This window comes from Hippocampus zosterae, chromosome 3 (genome assembly GCF_025434085.1).
Source record: "Hippocampus zosterae strain Florida chromosome 3, ASM2543408v3, whole genome shotgun sequence".
NCBI classification, from domain to species: domain Eukaryota; kingdom Metazoa; phylum Chordata; class Actinopteri; order Syngnathiformes; family Syngnathidae; genus Hippocampus; species Hippocampus zosterae.
The window spans coordinates 25,518,905-25,537,025 of record NC_067453.1 but is presented as its reverse complement, the minus strand read 5'-3'; the positions used below and the strand labels follow the sequence as shown (position 1 = coordinate 25,537,025).

General features: G+C 42.9%; 3 protein-coding genes and 2 non-coding genes across 6 annotated transcripts in view; 3 read left to right on the top strand and 2 right to left on the bottom strand.

Annotated features, from left to right (window-relative positions):
• The window catches only part of trnan-guu (transfer RNA asparagine (anticodon GUU)), a 74-nt gene extending 15 nt beyond the window's left edge, over positions 1 to 59 (top strand). The window contains exon 1 of the tRNA in view: positions 1 to 59. This exon is cut by the window's left edge and continues 15 nt beyond it. This is a non-coding gene — a tRNA (tRNA-Asn).
• appl2 (adaptor protein, phosphotyrosine interaction, PH domain and leucine zipper containing 2) overlaps positions 1 to 5,436 on the bottom strand; it is a 30,147-nt gene extending 24,711 nt beyond the window's left edge. Inside the window, exons 1-10 of one of the 2 annotated variants that reach the window (XM_052060718.1) lie at positions 4,777 to 5,436; positions 3,421 to 3,519; positions 3,240 to 3,299; positions 3,050 to 3,121; positions 2,420 to 2,507; positions 1,240 to 1,281; positions 1,087 to 1,145; positions 838 to 984; positions 626 to 708; positions 398 to 550 (exon numbers count right to left, since the gene is read on the bottom strand). In XM_052060718.1, coding sequence (XP_051916678.1) covers positions 398 to 550; positions 626 to 708; positions 838 to 984; positions 1,087 to 1,145; positions 1,240 to 1,281; positions 2,420 to 2,507; positions 3,050 to 3,121; positions 3,240 to 3,299; positions 3,421 to 3,519; positions 4,777 to 4,833 — 860 coding nt within the window. In that variant the 5' untranslated portion in view covers positions 4,834 to 5,436. The remainder of the gene's footprint in view (positions 1 to 397; positions 551 to 625; positions 709 to 837; positions 985 to 1,086; positions 1,146 to 1,239; positions 1,282 to 2,419; positions 2,508 to 3,049; positions 3,122 to 3,239; positions 3,300 to 3,420; positions 3,520 to 4,776) is intronic. The other variant, XM_052060720.1, reaches the window with a different exon arrangement.
• LOC127597570 (SRSF protein kinase 2-like) overlaps positions 1 to 18,121 on the bottom strand; it is a 446,193-nt gene that overhangs the window by 422,810 nt on the left and 5,262 nt on the right. The window lies entirely within an intron of this gene.
• On the top strand, positions 140 to 213 carry trnan-guu (transfer RNA asparagine (anticodon GUU)). The gene has a single exon. It is a non-coding gene; the product is annotated as a tRNA-Asn (tRNA).
• LOC127597607 (overexpressed in colon carcinoma 1 protein homolog) lies at positions 7,617 to 14,730 on the top strand. The gene is made up of 6 exons (XM_052060768.1): positions 7,617 to 7,739; positions 12,010 to 12,034; positions 12,781 to 12,816; positions 13,019 to 13,098; positions 13,557 to 13,585; positions 13,890 to 14,730. The coding sequence occupies exons 1-5, from the start codon at positions 7,697 to 7,699 to the stop codon at positions 13,559 to 13,561; spliced, it is 189 nt and encodes a 62-aa protein (XP_051916728.1). The 5' UTR covers positions 7,617 to 7,696; the 3' UTR covers positions 13,562 to 13,585; positions 13,890 to 14,730.

The following is an 18,121-nucleotide window of genomic DNA, read 5'->3' as shown; positions in this document are numbered from 1 at the left end:
TCGGTCAGCGCGTTCGGCTGTTAACCGAAAGGTTGGTGGTTCGAACCCACCCAGGGACTCTTCACATTTGCTCTTGTTTTTAGGCAGGATTGTCTTGCACGTTAAAAATCGAGACTGAATATATGTCTGCGAAGTAAGTGTCTCTGTGGCGTAATTGGTCAGCGCGTTCGGCTGTTAACCGAAAGTTTGGTGGTTCGAGCCCACCCAGGGACGCTTCACTATTGCTCTCATTTTTAGGCATGATTGTCTTGCACGTTAAAAATTTGTGCCCACCCAGTGAGGTGGGGGGTGGGGGAAATTGTAACTGCATATAACCTTAGAACTGTCACAGTTCCTTTGAGCAAGACACTGAACGGAAGCATACACTCATGCAGACAGCTGTCGAACACATTCATACTTCCTGATGTTGAGGAAGCCGGCCTTCTGGATCAGCGCGCGATTGATGGGCTCGGCGTCCTTGTCCAGCATGTAGACCGAGTCATCCACAGACAGGAGTTCCTTCTGCAACACGCGCATGGCCTCGGCTTCCGCATCCATTTGAACCTGGACGCTGAGCAGAAACACACGTTTCAGAGTCCAACTCAAATCGGCAACTTGAGGAACGATGATGATGATGCGTCTCTACTTTTGCGTCATGTTTGACACAGAGGAGAGAAAGTTGTCCAACTTCTTTGATACCAACTCAAGGCCTTTCTTGAAAAAAAGAACCTAGGAAAGGACAGATTCATTTTCTTAATGTTGTACTCAATACATTGTTTCCCGTGCTACGCTAGCAACAAAACGGGAGGTCATGACAACGCGCAGAGAAACGATGACACGTCATGCATGCTTTGGTACCTGTGCTTGCGTGTAGCCTAGCATGGGTTCCAACATGGCCACCCTCTTGCGGTACTGCAGGGCATTGAGGGCGCAGTAATATTGCAGCGAGGCCTGGTGCTGCTTCCTGCGAGTGTACGCCACCTCTTTCACCAAGTCTGCCTTCAGCTGTTCACCCGGAGGGATTTATTGCCTTTATTTGGCTTGCAAATGAGAGCACTGCAGGTCCATGAGAGATGACTCGTGGGAGGGGAAAAAAAATTACGGTACCTTTTCATTCTCCCTCTTTTTGGGTAAGCGGCTATACTTGACCATGGCTGCCTCGTGCTCTGCGTGAGAAGAAGATACAGGTTGATATCAAAGAAGCGTAGATGGGAGATGAATGAGCAGGTCCTCATTTTTGGAGGGGATTTGTGGACTTGCCATCGGTGGCGATGCCATATATTTCCTTCAGCGTGCTTATCTCTGCAAAATAAAGAAACGTCCCAAAGTCACCTCACGATGTGCATGTGGTAGGAAGCAAAACTGAAGGTGGTGAAACCTTCTTTAATGTGATTTGTTCATGGACAGCGGTTTATTCAAAGCCCCTGATTCCATTGAAGTTGCGATGTCGTGTTCACATACATAAAAAACAGAAAACAACGATTTGCAAATCATATTCAAACTCGATCTTAAGATTCAAATTATTTTTAGCAAATAAGCTTCAGCTGCTCAATATTCCGGTGGCCCAGTGGTCCAGTGGTTAGCACGTTGACCTCACAGTGCAGAGGTTCCGGGTTCAATTCCAGCTCCGGCCTCCTGTTGTGGAGTTTGCATGCTTCCGAATGTTGTTGATAAATGGCTTTTGCTTAGCCGAGTTTTAAGGTGCACTTACGGATGTAGTGCCAGACTGTATCTCCTGACATTGGTTTTCTGAAGTGTTTTTGAGCCCATGTGATAACTGACATTGGTTTTCTGAAGTGTTTTTGAGCCCATGTGATGATGTCCTCTGCACATTGATGTTGGTTTTTGACCCAGTGCTGCAGTGAGGGATCAAAGGTCACAGCTGTTAAATGTTGGTATTCGGCCTTGCCGCTTACATGCAGTGACTTCTCCGGATTCTCTGAACCTTTGTTATGATATTTTGAACCATAAAACTATAAAATTCTAAGTCAATGATTATTTGCTGAAAACAATAGTGTCTTTGTAGTGTATATGATTAACTACACGTTAAGTTGATTTGCAAATTGTTGTATTGTTTTTATTCATGTTAAACACAACGTCCAAACTTCATTGGGATTTGGTTTGTGCAAAATGGTAAACACACGACACGGACAAAAGCATTGGAGAGCTGATAATTTCCTTCGGGAGTGAAAAAAGGAGGAAAAGATGGGTAGGTTTCTGCATTTGGGAGTGAGTCTGTGGGGAATTTGCTTTGTAATTCTCCAAAATGTCTTGCTCGGATGAAAAATAAGATGAAATGATTGACAGCTGTGTCCCAAGAATTTGTCCATGTGGTGTTTCAAAGAAAGTAGCATTTATGAGTGTGTGTGTGTGTGTGTGTGTGTGTGTGTGTGTGTGTGTGTGTGTGTGTGTGTGTGTGCGCGCGCGCGCGCGTCTCTACCCGTAAGGTCTTTTTCTCTGAACTGGATCAAAGGGAAGACCATGGTGTCCGCCATCTGGTTGGCGAGCTCCAAGTGCAGCGAGTTCAGCTGGATGACACCGAACACATTGTGCAGAAAAATATGTGAAGGACAAGACACATCGAGGCCAAACATCTTGAGGGTGTCCATTCCGCATTAATTGCTTACGGGGGAAAATTTGGCATCGCAACAAGCGCCAGACGTTGACCACACTGCATAGAGAACAACGATCATTTTCGTGCTGCCATTCATCATCTGTGCTTATCTCAAAGCAGGCACTCCTATCAAAGGATCAAGGGCTAAAGTGCACCAGATTAGCCACATCGCCGGCGCTAATTCCTGCTTGGAAATGACCCTGTGCGTGATGTGTTTGAATGTTCGATATGTGCGTGTTCATCGCTTATAAGAACACATCAACACAGACCCACCCATCTAGTCTGCTGCCTAAATGGCTGTTCCGGAGACAGAAAGAAAACTAGATGAGAGTTAGTTTTGATGGCCATCTCGATCGGGACTCAGACGTGAACTCGTCATGTTTTTCATTTGATTTAAGTAATTAAAAGTTGAACTGATAATAATCATGTTAAATTTTTTTTTTACTCTGGTCTCACCTCCTCCACCGTTTTGGCAAAGTTCTGCAGCGTGGAGACGACTTCTTCATCACCTTTGCCAAGGGCAAAATTCTAAAAGGGGGAAAATAATAAAGAATGAACAGAAGTGGTATAATTTACAGTTTGATACATCTGCATTCATAACATTCAATTTAACCGCTGGATTCAGCGTCCACTTTGGTGTACTTACTTTCTTTTCGTAGTCAAGAAGTTGCCGTGAAAGCTGCTCCGTGGCCAAACCCATTTCACTCTTTTTAAGAAGACAAAGACAAAACAATGTTTTCTTCTTGTTGTTTGGCGGAATTCTTAATCCAGTTCTTACATTGGCTCTGACAAGATTGGGTGCATCAAATGTGAGGGAACGTCGATACCTGAGCGCCAAACACGCGTTGCATGGACTGGAGCAGCTGGTTGGTGTAGTCCGTGAGGTTCGCTGCATCCTCCTCAAAGACGCTGAGCAAGGAACGAGTCTATGGTGGGGAAGTGGGAGGGGGGGGGGGATACTTTCACGTTACCCTCCCGTTAGCGTAATGTAATCCCAAATTTAGAACCAGTACTCAGGACAACACTGCAAATGACAACCACAATTAGAATCAGTCATTTTACGCAGCACCTGTGCTCATCAGGATCAAGGATGAGGACAAGTGCTACAGATAATGGAAGGATGGGCAAATGCAATGTGACAGGGGGCTGTCATTGCCCAGAATGGTGACTTTCCTGCAGGCGCTCAATGAAAAACCGACAGACTGTCACTGTACTTAAACGGGTATGACCAGTCAACATAACGAAGACAAACACACCCATGGGTGAGTGTCTGTTTACATGACTAGGCAAGCAGATCGAAGGAAACCTCCATACTAACTATACACAAGGCGTGTCAGAAAAGTTCCAAGACTAGCTTGGACAGCTCCGTTCTTTCATCCAGCCCACGAAGCATTCTCAAGCGTCCTGCAATATTTGTTGCATGAATTGACGCCTTGACATTTTAACTTCATCTCCCAGAATGACATGGCCTGACCTGGTCTTTGTTTTAGTTTCTACTCTTGCAAAACAACACGCAAAGTGTAGGAGACAGGAGCCTTCAGTATGAGTTGCACGGAAAACCATAGGGAGCAACCCTCTAAAGGAGTAAAGCATTACATGCGGGTCAAAATAATTACAAGCACCACAGTAGACGACATGCAGCATGTGCGGCCTAGGCTACAATTACTACAGGGATGTTATAACTTTTTATCAGCCAAACAAATGACACTATTTTTTTATAATCAGTGACGGCACCTTTTGAGGTCTAATGCTGACAGGTCGAGACCACGAATCGAAACAATTGCGACCCCAGAAGAAGCATATTCAATTTAGTTTGGCATCACTGAGACCAATACAATGTAGCAATAACACCGCTGTTTTGGATGAGCTATTATTACCCGTCTACGCTACGTGAGACTCGTACGTTAGCTCTCAACCAACCAACAGGGCACCCTGTATGACGCCCAACACATTTGCGAAGCCGAATGCGCAAGGAAACGTCATTTTTACAAGCGATGGGGTGTTTAGTGTGTGTTTTATTCTGCAAGAATACCGGTGTAACCACTGGGTGCTGTCATTAGTTCGTGGGGCGACAAACTACAAAACAGAAGCAGCCCATGCTAGTTAGCTAATAGCATCCATTATTTTTGGGCATGTTGTGGCGTAGGTTTGAGGAAACGCTGATAAAACAAACATTGGCTTACCTGAGGACTGTCCTGCAAAGCGTCCTCCAGGAGTAGCTTGTGGTGTACGGCCGGCATTTTGCGAGTGGTGGCGAAATAAATGAATAATGAGGGGCTTGAATTACGAAGCACGTTGGACTCGATTTCCCAGAGTTCTTTGCACGGGTGGAACGGAAAAAGGTGCGTTTGGAGGAGGCTCGAAACCGTTCGATCATTTTACTCACAGCCAGAGAACTAAGTGAAACGGAAATTGTATTTGTAATTGATCATAAATTATGTATACGGGTTTATGTCTGATTTGTTTCCAGAAAGAAAGTGAGTTTTTTTTAACAATTCTTGATTTAACAATCTGTTAACAACATACATACACAGACGCAGTAGACAAATTACAACCAATCAACTAATAAGTAAATAAATAAAATGTCAGGGCTCTTACAAAATTATAAACTGATTACATGAATAAAGAAATTAAAATGACAGCACAATTTCAAAAATTTTAGAACTTTCTTGTTCCTAGCATCAGCTGACAGTCATAAATTCCAAAGGGAGAAAGTAGGAAAGAAAAAAGAAAGTTAGACACGAGTCCAAATTGTGGCCCTGTCGCGCTGGTTTGGATCCGAATTTACCGGGAAATTGTAAACAGCGGCTTCTAGTGGCATCAAGATGAATGGCAACATATATTTTTCATTCACAAAAGATTGACTGGAAAGCGGCATCCCTCTAGTTCAGGACTACAGTACGCGAACACATTGTTGCAGTTCAGCTCATGTTTAGTGAACTTTTCACTTAGCACGTTTGCATTTCATCTTTAATCACGGTTTGTTTTAAACCATTTACGTCAGCACAATTTTTTATGCAAAACAGCTAATGTTCAAACTGCACGTGACAGTGGTTTACTGTGGCGAACACTAATATTAAATTCACTTTTCAGGAATAAAACCGCACTCTCCTTTTTCATTAACACCTAAGCCTTGAAAAATGTACTTAGTATTCGGTTGCACATTATTAATTTGCGGTAAACTGACTTAATTTCCCCATTCTTTTCCAAAAAAATAAAAATAAATCAATGTTTGATCATTAGTGTTGTACATTGGGAGGCACGTATTTTTTGGCTGATACACGGTGGGTATAGCCAGATGTAAAAAAGTTAGAGAATCACTGCATTAGATGTTAGGCTAGGAGGTACACAGTGATGTATAAGGGTCTTTAATTGCTAACAGAAGCACAATGTTTCAAAATTTCTTGCAAACGAGCATTTCTTACATGATCCGAAACATTTCGGGCCGCAATTGTGACCTCGATGCAGTTACAACACAATTGCTGCAGGGTAGCCATTGACAAAGAAGACAAGTCTCGACAAGCAGCAAAAACACAGCCTTCTTCTATCCCCAACGGATGGCTTGGCGCTTTAATTGGTTACGTGGTGGTTCAGAATCAGATGACTGTGATGATTAGGTATTTGCTGGCGTGGCCATTAAAAAAAGAAAGAAGAAAAAAAGAAAGATGTGCTTACCACTGATAAAAAAATAAAAGGTCATTTCAAGCAAAGCATCGATTCATCCAAGCACAGGATACCGTTTGTATGTAATTTGGGGCACCTGATTTTTAGTCTTCAGTGTAAATTGAAAACATTATTTTCGGATTATATGTGGCACAAGAGAGTCGAATGAGGCTAGAACACGACAGATTTTAAAGGAGATAAACAGTATTAGAGGTATGTGGAATTGGCTTTTTCACTGCTTTTAAGTTTCTAGTTTGTCTACCTGTGATGCCAATGATGGAAAAAGAAGTGAGGAAAAAAAAATCGTCCTTATGGTCATGACGTGCATACTCACAAAAAACGCCATTTGCTTTTCACCCATCATAGACGTGAATGCACCGTTTGTGGCACAAGTTGGAGCAGGGGCCTACTTTCAAAGAAAGAAAAGCAAAGCTCAGCTAAAGGTAACGCTTAATATCCACAAGACAAAACAAACAAACAAACAAACCAACCTGACTTGGAGTTTGTGCCATTTGAGGTCATCACAGCGAGTCCCTGTCACAGTTTTCCGGAATCTGAATCTACAAGATACGTACATGAACACATACGGGATGATTGACTCAAACAAAGGCAACAATGAGCAACGTATGGTTACCCGTAGCGCTTGGTAATGCTGAGACAGTGACAAATGTGCGCGAGCTGCAAAGTTTTCAAACACTTCCAAGTGTCTGTCAAAAATGGTAGCTGAACTCACACATTTTAAGTTGAGCAATTCAAAAAAAGGTTTTGCCGTCACAACAAAGGCAAAAACGTTGAAAGAATGCGTGTCCTGTAACAACCCAGCAAATTGTTGTTTTGTTGTGTTACACTGTTGGAGCCCACAAACAAAATTAACACAAGTTGTGTGTGTGTGTGTTTTCTTTTTATAATGTGCCAAGAACCAACTTTTTGACGCGGCTCTACACTGTCGTCCTTGACGTGTGTGGATATGCGTACGAGTCATCTTCAAGGACAAAAAATATATACCGGTATATATGTATGGGTGTGTGGAGTTTAAACAGAAAATGGAGGCGCTCCATTGGTTACTTGGACACAGTCCCTCCTCTCCTGGTTTCCAGGGCAACCATGTCAGGGTGTAACAGATGAGCCAATCACATTAAGGCAAAGCATCTTTCTCTCTTCCCCCTCGCCCACTGTAACACCCCCCCCCCGTCCTGCCACCCCCCCCCCCACACACACTCCCCAGCCAGACCAGCATGTATATAAAAGCCCCTCGCTCTGTGCTTCCTGGCGTACTCTCGTGTAACCGTGGAAGACGCTTCCTTGACCTTCCTTCTCCTCCTCTCCTGAGGTGTTGCTCACCCCCCCCCCCCCGGTCGTCATCATCAGCGGGCGTTCTGACGCTCACGTTTGGACGACGGCTGCGTTCATGATTTAAAAAAAAAACAACAACAACAACAAATGGGTTGTGGCAATTCGTCGGCAGCCAGCACCTCAGGAGGGGGTGAGTGTTTGTTTTTATTTTTAGGGGGATGGGGTGGGGGGGGGGGGTTTACAGGGGGAAGAGTTATCTGTGTGTCTGCACCAAAGCTGGAAGGTGAATAGAATGTAAATGAAATGCGGAGTCACTGATGAATGAATGGAAAGCATTTGCATGCCGAATGTGCCCACTTTTGACTTTCTAGTGATCCCAATTCTGGAGTGAAATGGCGCATTGATTGCTTCTGCCTGTGCGCTTGAAGAATATCTGATTGGAGATCAGCTTTCATTCATAAAAAGATTGTGTTGACAGCCCCCCCCCCCCCGACCCCCCACACACACACACACACAAACACATTCAATCACCCGTATTTATTTGCATCAACTTCTTCATCCATACATTAATGCTTTCGTCGCTGGGCCCTGAATCTTATCGAAACATAGGGATCCAACTTTGCGGGGGACAGTTTAGAGAAGGCTCCCCATCTATTTTATAGTCCATAATAAGACATGCTTGGTGGAGTTTGCTGTGGAAGAATGCCAGAGATAGGGCCGAGCCAGTTTTTTCCCCCTCTTTGTGTAATGGGAAGCTGTCCCAATACTTTTGCCCATATCACTGAGGGTGTTTTATGTACGCTGATTACTATGCTGAAAAATTAGTTACATCCAGAAAAAAATCGCCACATTTTCACATCCCACAGAATGATTTAGAAGTTTTGTGACCGAGCGTAAGGCGCCGATGAACGCAACAGTGACCACAAAAAACGCAAACTTTTATTTACGTGTATGATTGAAATGAACCTGCACCCGATAAATTGGAAATTTTGAGGGTTTTCCCGCGCTTTATTCGCCCCCCCCCCCCTGAAAAAATTGCGTTACCATCGAATGGTGTGCGTGAATCATGGCAGCATTGTTTCATGATTCGCCTTCAAACACAGAAACACGATGAACCCCACAGTGGACAGCTAATCACGTTATCAGATGACAGGTTTTCGTTATTTGGGCATAAATTCAGCTTCACAAGGTCAGAGGTCAACGTCATCAAACACCCTGTTGGTGAAAGGGTTTCTGGCGCCGGAAAAGTTTCATAGGTGTCCACGACTGTCAAAAATACGTGTAGATGCAATCATTCCACACTGGGTGAATTCCGTTGACATCCCTGCGACTTGAATTTGACGCTGCGTTTGTATTTTCAGGCATCCCGTTAAAATCTGACACATGACGGACACCTGATTCAGAAATCTGTTTCAATGTGGTTGGTTGTTTTTGTTTTGGCCATGATACATATCAGTAGCTGGTGGTCCGGTGGTCCAGTGGTTAGCGGGTCAACCTCACAGTACAGAGGTGGTGGGTTCGAACCGGGCTCCGGCCTTCCTGTGTGGAATTTGCAGGTTCTACGTGGCTTTTCTCTGGGTACTCCGGTTTCCTCCCACATTCTAAAAACATGCATGGGAGGCTGATTGAACATTCAAGATTGTCCCTAGGTGTGAGTGTGAGCGTGGATGTCTTGTTCGTCTCTGTGTGCCCTCCGATTGGCTGGCAACTGGTTCAGGGTGTCCCTCACCCACTGCCCGAAAACGGATGAAATAGGCTAACTCATTAAATCGTGCATCATTTCAGGAAGCGCGGAGACTGAGTCACGCACGTCCATTATATATTTTTTCAATTTCAAGCTTCCGTCTTCGGGGACTCAAATGACCACTCGGGCGTACGCTACACTGCTCGGCTTTGCCCTTATTTACACAGATGCAATTCCCAAGATATAAAAGTGCTTTTGTTTGGCTTCTCAATGGGCGCCTGTGTCATGTCAGCAGACTTCGTTTTTGACAGCTCGAAGGGAAATTCACTGTTCAAACTCCTTTTTGCAGTGGGCCACATTGCAGTTACTGTGAATTTTTGTGAAACCTCCACATTTTACATTGACAGTGCACAACAAATTGGTGGATACCTACTTTTGAAATCAGAAGTCAGGTCAGCCATTGTTTACGTTAATGTAATGAGTATGTCATGAGATCTGTAGGAGACTGGACTATCTCAGAATTATTTTTGGTTTTATTCCTTTGTTGTGTTCACAACTCCCCCCCCCCCATCCCCCCCCAAAAAATATTTTGTGATTTCCTGTCTTGATTTCTGTTCAGGTGGATTATTTTCGATTTTCTTCGTGTTTCTGAAGTTATCATTAATTTACGTTTTTTGGAGGCGGTCCTTGAACGCCTCTCAAGGAGAACCGAAGAGCACGCACGTCGTCGAGACGTGCCTGTATTTGTTGAGACTATTAAAAGCATTAATAAAGTGTACGCTTAAAAAAACAACAACAGGACAGCTCTCCTTTTTTCGGAAATTTTTAAATTATGATTATTAGCTAACAATAATAGTTTAAGCTTATTTGCTCAAAAACAAGATGTTTTTTAATCCGTTTGGACATAAACATTTTGTCTTTGTGGTGTATTAAATTAAATATAAGCTCAAGATGATTTTTCAATTCTCATAAGAGTAAATTTAAAAAAAAAGTATTTTTAACCGTTTACTGCTTGTGTGTGGCGTACTCAAGATGTGCGTCCAGCCCAGCCCACTGGTTCCTCGTTGCTTCCAAATTGGCGATCGTTCGTTTCGAGCCACAATCACGGAGTTGGTGGCTCAGCCAATTGTTGATCTCAAGGATTTGCGCGGATGTAGATATTAAACTTGTATTGAGCAAGTTTAATATTGATCATTTTCAGAGCAGATCGTGGTAGAAACAAACACACCGCGTCACCAAAATAATCAGTCAGACTAATCTTGGAGCGAAATCGCAAACTCTTTGAAGTAGCCGGAAAATGACATTGCCTGGAACCCCCCCCCACACACACACACCCCGTTTTACACAACACAATCGTATCCTTTGTGCTACAAATCAAGTCTGATGTGGAACTGGTGGTGCAACGAATCAGGAAATTTACTCCAAAGTCAACAAGTCCCTGGGGGTGGCTCTGCCTCCTCCAAATGATTCTGTGATTCTAGATCAACTCCAAGCGAGGCTTCCTGTAAACATTTAAGAGCTGTTTCCATCTTTGTTTTTGTTTTTTTATGTGATGACCCATGTGAGGCTTTTACACAGTTCAACTCATTCTAGGATGGTCTCCTCAACCTTTTTGTCATACCAAGATGACCCTGGCACGCATCACAACTGATTATTAAATTAGTTTTATTTTAGTTCCTGAATGTGAACATTTAATTTCTTGGGCATTGTCTTTTCCCCTCTGTGAGCCGTCATCTTATCAGGTTTGTGTGTCCTCAAAATCTTGTTACCTGGGGCTTTATGCCCCTGCTGCTGTTGTGAAAGCGCTATATAAATCAGCATGTATTGTATTGTATTGGTCGTGTCACCCATGGTAAACGGGTCCAGGGTGAGGGACTGGACAAAAGAAGTCTCAAAAGACCCCCTAAGGCGGATAAAAATATTGGATTCCGTTTTTCCTTGCTGGGACATGGTTTGCACCCCCCACCCTTGAAGCCAGGCCTGGAGATAGGGCTCGATGGGGCCATAGAAGTCAGGTATAATGTGAATTGGGCGCCAGAAGGAGGCAGGAACCTTGGCGGTCTGATTTCAGTGCTTCAAAAGAAGAGGCAAGCTATTTATTGCTATTCCCTGTCAAATGTTACTGTCAAACTAAACATAAAACAAAAAGAAGTATCACGTTCTGAATTCAAAACAAGCACATAACTTGGCCTGAAAGTCTGCTAGCTTAATGCTAATGAATACATAATGGGAAATGCGACAGTGTTTGTGTTCAGTTCTCTGTTGTTTAAAGGGCGACAATGTGAATGTCGATGCTATCTGTTAGGCTGTCGGTGGCGTTTTGCAATGTGTTAGCCTCAAACTAGCCATCCATCCATTATTTGAACCACTTATCCTGTACAGGGTCGCGGGGGGAGAGGAGGTGGGGATTCCAACTAGCTTTAGCCAACCTTGTGATGTTGTTTCAAATATGTCACATTTAAATCTCTTTGTTTTATGTTTAGTTTGACAGTAAAATTCAATTGGGAATAACAATAAACATTTTGTGTCTCCAAATTTCCTATTCACAAGGCAAAGCAAAAAAAGCAACAAAATAAAACACGTAATTCCAATCTCAAGACCCCAAGGTACCGTCTTGTCAAATAACAGTACTTTCAAAACTCTTTTTTCCAGTATGTTATGAAATACCTTAACGGTGTCCTTAAGCAAACACTGTGAGATGAATTGTTTGTGCGCAGCACTTCAATACTTTGGATGAACATTAGATTAAGTGTTTCTTCTCCTCCCTCACTTTCAGGGCCATCCGAAGCCTCCAGGGATGTGTGAGTACATCGATCATCACGCCTTTCTCTTTGGCAAAGCTCATTGGAAAATAATCATATTTGTCACATCACCAACTTTAATTCACTTTAGATCATTTGCCGCAAGGAAAAGTATCTGCCCTGACCCGTAAATGTATTGGCTAGTCACATGCTCGCTTAATCATGGCGACCAAATGACCAATGAAATTAAATCAAGGATATGTGAGCATGAAAGCAAATTCCCTCTTATATTTTACTGAGGGCAGCCAGTCATCGGAAGTGCTGATCAAAGCCTGGGGAGGGGCTTGGTATTTCTCTGAATCATGTTGTTGGTGTTTGTGTGTTACTTGATCAACAGAACTGCACAGGACTCCTGAGAGCTGACAGCAGCATGTTAAGACCGCGCTACACAGCAAATTATCACACACACACACACGCGCGCACACACACACACACACACACACGTACACACATTAAATGAAACATGAGATTAAAGACAGTTCATCCCTGGTGTGAATTATTTTATGTCACTACATTGCAGTAAAAGTAAAATGAGGCAAGTACCGTCCAAGTTTTTCAGCCCCCAAGAGGCAAAGGAGGAGCTGATTAGAAATGAATAAATAAAGCCATAAATAAGACAGCCGTGTTACAGGCTGCTAAATCCGATCATCAAACCTCTTTGTTGCCAAGGCCATTCGTTGTAAATCTCACAAGTGTGGAGGGTGAGTCGAAGCTTTGAGCTGACATATGCGTCTTCTCTCAATCAGGACAGAAGATCCCTTAGCAGACGATGAGAAAAGAAGGTACTTTTATTTTTAATGCAAATAATTAGAATCATGACGAATTTGAATTCTTGACACAATTATTTCATGATTTTCTTAAACCAAAAAAAAATGCAACATTCGATTTAACCAATTAAAGTGGATAAAATGCTAAACTAATACAACATGACTCTCGATGATGTAAACACAAACTGATCACAATACTTATCTGCTTTCCACTCAGGAATTATGGCGGCGTGTACGTGGGTCTCCCGGCAGACTTGACCACGGTGGCAGCAAGTCAGTCCAAATTGAGCCGAAAAGGTATGAAAGTGTCAAAGTTCTCACAGGACATATGAGGACAACCAATAAAGAGACTTAACGTCTGTTAATGTGCTAAGACAAGAAGCCTGCAGCAGGTTTGCGTGCATCTTAACATAAGTCTTGACAATCATTGTTTGTTAGTCATGTTTGTTTGTTAGATTTTTTATGACTACAATCAAAACAGGAATCTGCTTTATTTCTGAAGCCTTGCAGCAACGCGGTCGGGTACACTCGAACGAGTTCATGAAAATAAAACCTTGCCGGAAGTTGAAGGAAAAGAGAACTGACTGAGTAAATTGAAGAGGCGCCACCGTGTGGCGTGATACCATACTGTAATGCCTGCTGATTTGTTTTCGTGTCCCGCGGCTCAACAGCAAGAATTAACAGAGGGGTTTTTTTCGGTGTGTGTGGTTTTTTAAAATTATTTGTGTCGTGACTGATCATCTGTTTTCTTCCAGACTAGCAGTGTGAAGAGGATCCCACAGAGGTACATGCGGCATTTTCACTCAAGTCAAAATTACTCGCAAAGGTTCCTGTAAGAGCACTGTGACCAGTAAGCTAACAACAAGCGAGTTAATTTATTTATGCATTTATTTATTTATGGGGGGGGGGAGGGGGGCGGATGTAGAGACTCAAGTCATCCATTATCAGATAAGGTTCGAAATATACTTGAATGATATGACTTGATGAAAAATATAGTTTCTCAACACTTTATTTATAGAGCACTTTAAAACAACCATTGCTGCTATACATGGCTGTCTTCCCACATCTTGTATCGCTCGTCTTGACAGGCTGCCCCCCCCCCCCCCCTCTGTGGACGCCACCCTGGACGCATGGTGACGTCACTGCTGACCGACTGACGAGTCGGCCCTTTGAACGCGCTTGCTCGAGTCAAGATGCAGACATTTCACCGGGTCTCTGAAGATTCGTGGCATCGTCACAGGAGTTATTGGGGACACCATCAATGATACATCCTTCAAATGTCAAAAGTTGGCCGTGGAAATGGGCAAGCGCACTTCAGTGGACTTACAAGGCATCAGCGAGCAGAGATCATCGTGACGGCCATCTCGGCGTGTCAGTCACAGTGATGAAATGTCGCCGGCCAATTAAGATTTCCTTTTTTCCTCATTAGCGCGCCGCAAATAACAATGACCGCTTTGGAGACTCAGTGTGCGCTTTGGACACAATTGAGAAGGTCGTTCAAGCGACGCTCACGGGTCACGATAGGAGGTCCACCTCCACATACCTTTTGCCTTATTATTCAACCATTTAAAAAAAAAAAAAACAAAAAAAGTCAAATTAACAAAATCATTTCGAATGACAGTGAACCCCGCATTGTCGCAGTTCAGCACATTTGTAAATCTATCGGGGGACCACTGATCCCAAGATACTTGCTGAAAAAGTCACTTCCGTGCAGATTTTGTGCTAAGGCAAGAGCGTACTGCAGCCTTTTACAGCTTGCGACCTTTTGAAAACGTTGAGTGGCGGGTCCCCTTCCAAAGCAAGAAATTAAATCACCGCTCTGCTTCTGATGAGCCGTCCAACAAAGACATCATTTCCAAAATTGCTGACAGGTAGAGGACAGGCTTGAAAAAAAAAGAAAAATACACACACACACACACACACACAGAATTGTTCACTATATATTATGTGTGTGAAGAGCTAAATCAAAGATGTTGTGAATGTCCATGTGATGTTTTACTCTACCTCTTACTATCTTGGTGAAAATTATCCCACAAAAAAAAAGCACTGACCTTATTATATGTTCCCTTACTGATGTGACAAAACAATAATCTAGAAGCTGAGAGCAGCGAGAAACACAAGAGAGGCACATTTGCGAGACACAGCAACACTTAATCAACTCTACCTAATTTTGCTCACAGGATCAAGATTTTTTTTTTGTGCATTTGTAACAATAAACACAACAAAAGATTTCTGCCACTTAGTTGTCTCAACTTGAAACACTATGATACATATTGCAATTATCGGTATTCATCATGGTTGGGGTAATGGTTCAACCCCATTTGTAGTCATTTTTATCTATATGCTTATATAAATCTTGGTCTTTTATAAAAAAAAATCATTGCAACTATATTATCCCCCCAAAAAATCAATGTTCTATATTGCTTTTTGTTATGATTGCTAGCCAGTCACATGGACCAACAGCCATTCAACAATTTAGTCTTAAATTAATTCAACATGTGTTATATTTACTTTTTACTTGTCATGATCAAGACAGGGAACATTAGTAGAAAGCTGGGAAAAATGACGCTGACCACTGGAATGAATAGACTGTTGGGAGTAAAATTTCGAGGGACACGTATAAGAATTTAAGTTGTCAATGTAGGTCAGTGCTTCTGACCGTGTACAGGCCAGCCAACGAGGCACTGCTGCCTTTAAACGCCCACAACTGCAGTCAAAATATGAAATATTCAAAAATGGTATACTTTGTACGTATTATCCCCCTAACACATGTTGAAAAACATATTCCACGCGAGGCAAGGTCAAGATCATTCATCAGCCAGACTCATGGCAGCTCGCCTCTAATTGAATGGTGGAGGAGGAGGAAGGTGGAATTAGGTCAACTTTAAACACTTGAGACTCAGGTGATTTCACCCACCCTCCCCCTCACTCGCTCCACAAAGCTCGAACAATTGTTGAAAAATCAAGCACTGGCCAAGTCTTTGTTCTCTTGGTCATTAGTTGAAAGTGAGTTGCAATCACAATGTTCTGATGCTGGAAGTCGAACGCTGTGCGGACCTGAAATAATTTGTCGCATCATCTTCTGATTTTATCATCCAAGTAGGAACATGCAAACAACCAGATTTTTTTTCTTTCCACTTTTTTTTGGGGGGGGGATTTGTTTTCCCTTTTTCAGAGTGATTTTACTCGAATCACAGTGGCCACCGAACCTGAAATTTTTTAGCTAACTGGCGAAAGAAAGAAATATTCGCTCCACTCATATGTGAAGCACAACTTTCTCAGAAAAAAAAAAATCACATCGATTCAAGTATTTATTTATTTTTAAAAAAGCCGTTTTTTTTAAACTTGAGAGCCGTCTCAGATTTCATGACTGAAATGCCACCGCTTATATGCAGTCTGTATAGCCCCGTTTTGACGGTAGTTCGACTTATACGGACTCCCCCTCGGCCGGAATACAAACCGCGCTGGCTATTCTTCATGAAAAAAGAAAATAACACAATAACAAATGACCAGACAAACAAACAAGTGATGATCGAGTATCTTTGTCGTTGGATGGCACCCTCCACCCTTGATACATCAAAGGTACGGTTCCATCGTTTTACATTGGCCGTCTCTCAAGGTGAACGACAAGCACCAACCGAAGAGTCCTTGGTTTAAACTAGCTGACAAAAACAAACAAACAAACAAAAAAACTAAAAGAAAGAAACCAAAACAAATTCGGCACTCTATGCTTTCTTTGTTCATTTTTGCGACGAGTTCAACCTCGGCAGTTTGCATTCGTCTGAGTGCTTTTCTAGTTCGTTACCTGCTTTTGGCTGCTGTCTCTCCTGGTTCCGTCAAGCGTATCGTTTTGCCCTTTAAGATGGCTCACGCTGTCTCTGATGAATGTCACCGCCATTGGCCTGCACACAGGGGAGCACAATGTAGATGCAAGTCGCAACCTAACGTCCTCAGAGGTTTTTATTTTTAGGACTAATTTGCATAGAACAATGGCCTTGGAACATTGTGTTTGTATCAGATTGTCTGGATTCTTTTTTTTTTTTTTTCAAGATTTTTTTGGGTGTAAGAGCCTCTTCTTACCTATTACAGATTCAAATGAGACTTAAGACAAAAACTGACATGGATAAATAATTTTCAACTATTTATTTTTCCTCAAGTTAGTAATAAATTTTGCCTTTAATTCTACCAATTACAAAAACAAAACAAAACAAAACAAAAATCCCCACCCAAAATGCGTTCCCCTTTTCAGCCATGTTTGTGGAATGTGTCTCACCGCACACCGAGCAATGCGACCAGAAATGACTGAACTCTGCAACAGTGCCAAAAATACAGTTGGCAACGTCAAACAACACACACGTGACTGCAACGGAACAATTCCGACTCTCCGCAGTCTTACAGGGCAGGATGCCAGCAATTGTCCTGCATCTTAAACTCGCGATAGAGGAACAAACTCCCCAGTGGTGCAAACCTGTTCACAATGACCTGCAATCAATGATTGATGATTAATTAAAGACTTTTATATTGTCTGTGCTCAGTGATGGTTATTGACCATGGTCTTTCCCAAACTTATCAACCAGCCCCCCCGACGTGCGATCGATATACTCTATGCTTGAGGGGATATGAGAACTCGCTGAGGGTCCAAACTCAAACGAGAATTGTAGCTGGGAGGATGCGGGGCGTCTGCATGCTGTGCCTTCAATCACAGACCCCACATGTGAGGGTAGCTGAGTGTGTGGCGGGGGTGTGCGGTGGCCGAGGAGTTGAGGTGTCGGTAGATGTGGCGAGGCCTCAACGGTCCACTCTTCTCATTGCACAGCAGTAAGCTGGCGCCTCTGGGGAGCCCGCACGGCATTCTGCCTTCCATGCAGGCTGTGCGGGTTTCCTTAACAAGCCAACCTGGGACAAATAAGACCAGGAACAGTCAGTAGTGAGCATGACCGAGACAGAAAAAAAAATGGCTGATCAGTCTGTTTCATATTCATGCAGTGTTTCTGTAACCCACAGTTTGGTCTTCAAATAAATGAACAAAGAAAAGGACAATTTTGTTAATTTGTAAACGTGTCCGTTTGGAATGAGCGTTATCTGCTTTTGTAATCTACAGAGATAATTTAGAGTCATCAAGGAGCTAATTTAAGCGTATTCGCAAACATCAAACACAATTCAGTCTCCAGATAACAAAAAGGTCTTTTGCAATGGAACATTTTCCACTGAAGCTCTCGAAGCATTGAACACAGGTGATGTTAAATGAGCTTAACGTGCACAGACGAACACAATTTAGCCTTGAAAGAAGCTAAAACGCGCATAGAAATTACCATTCAAG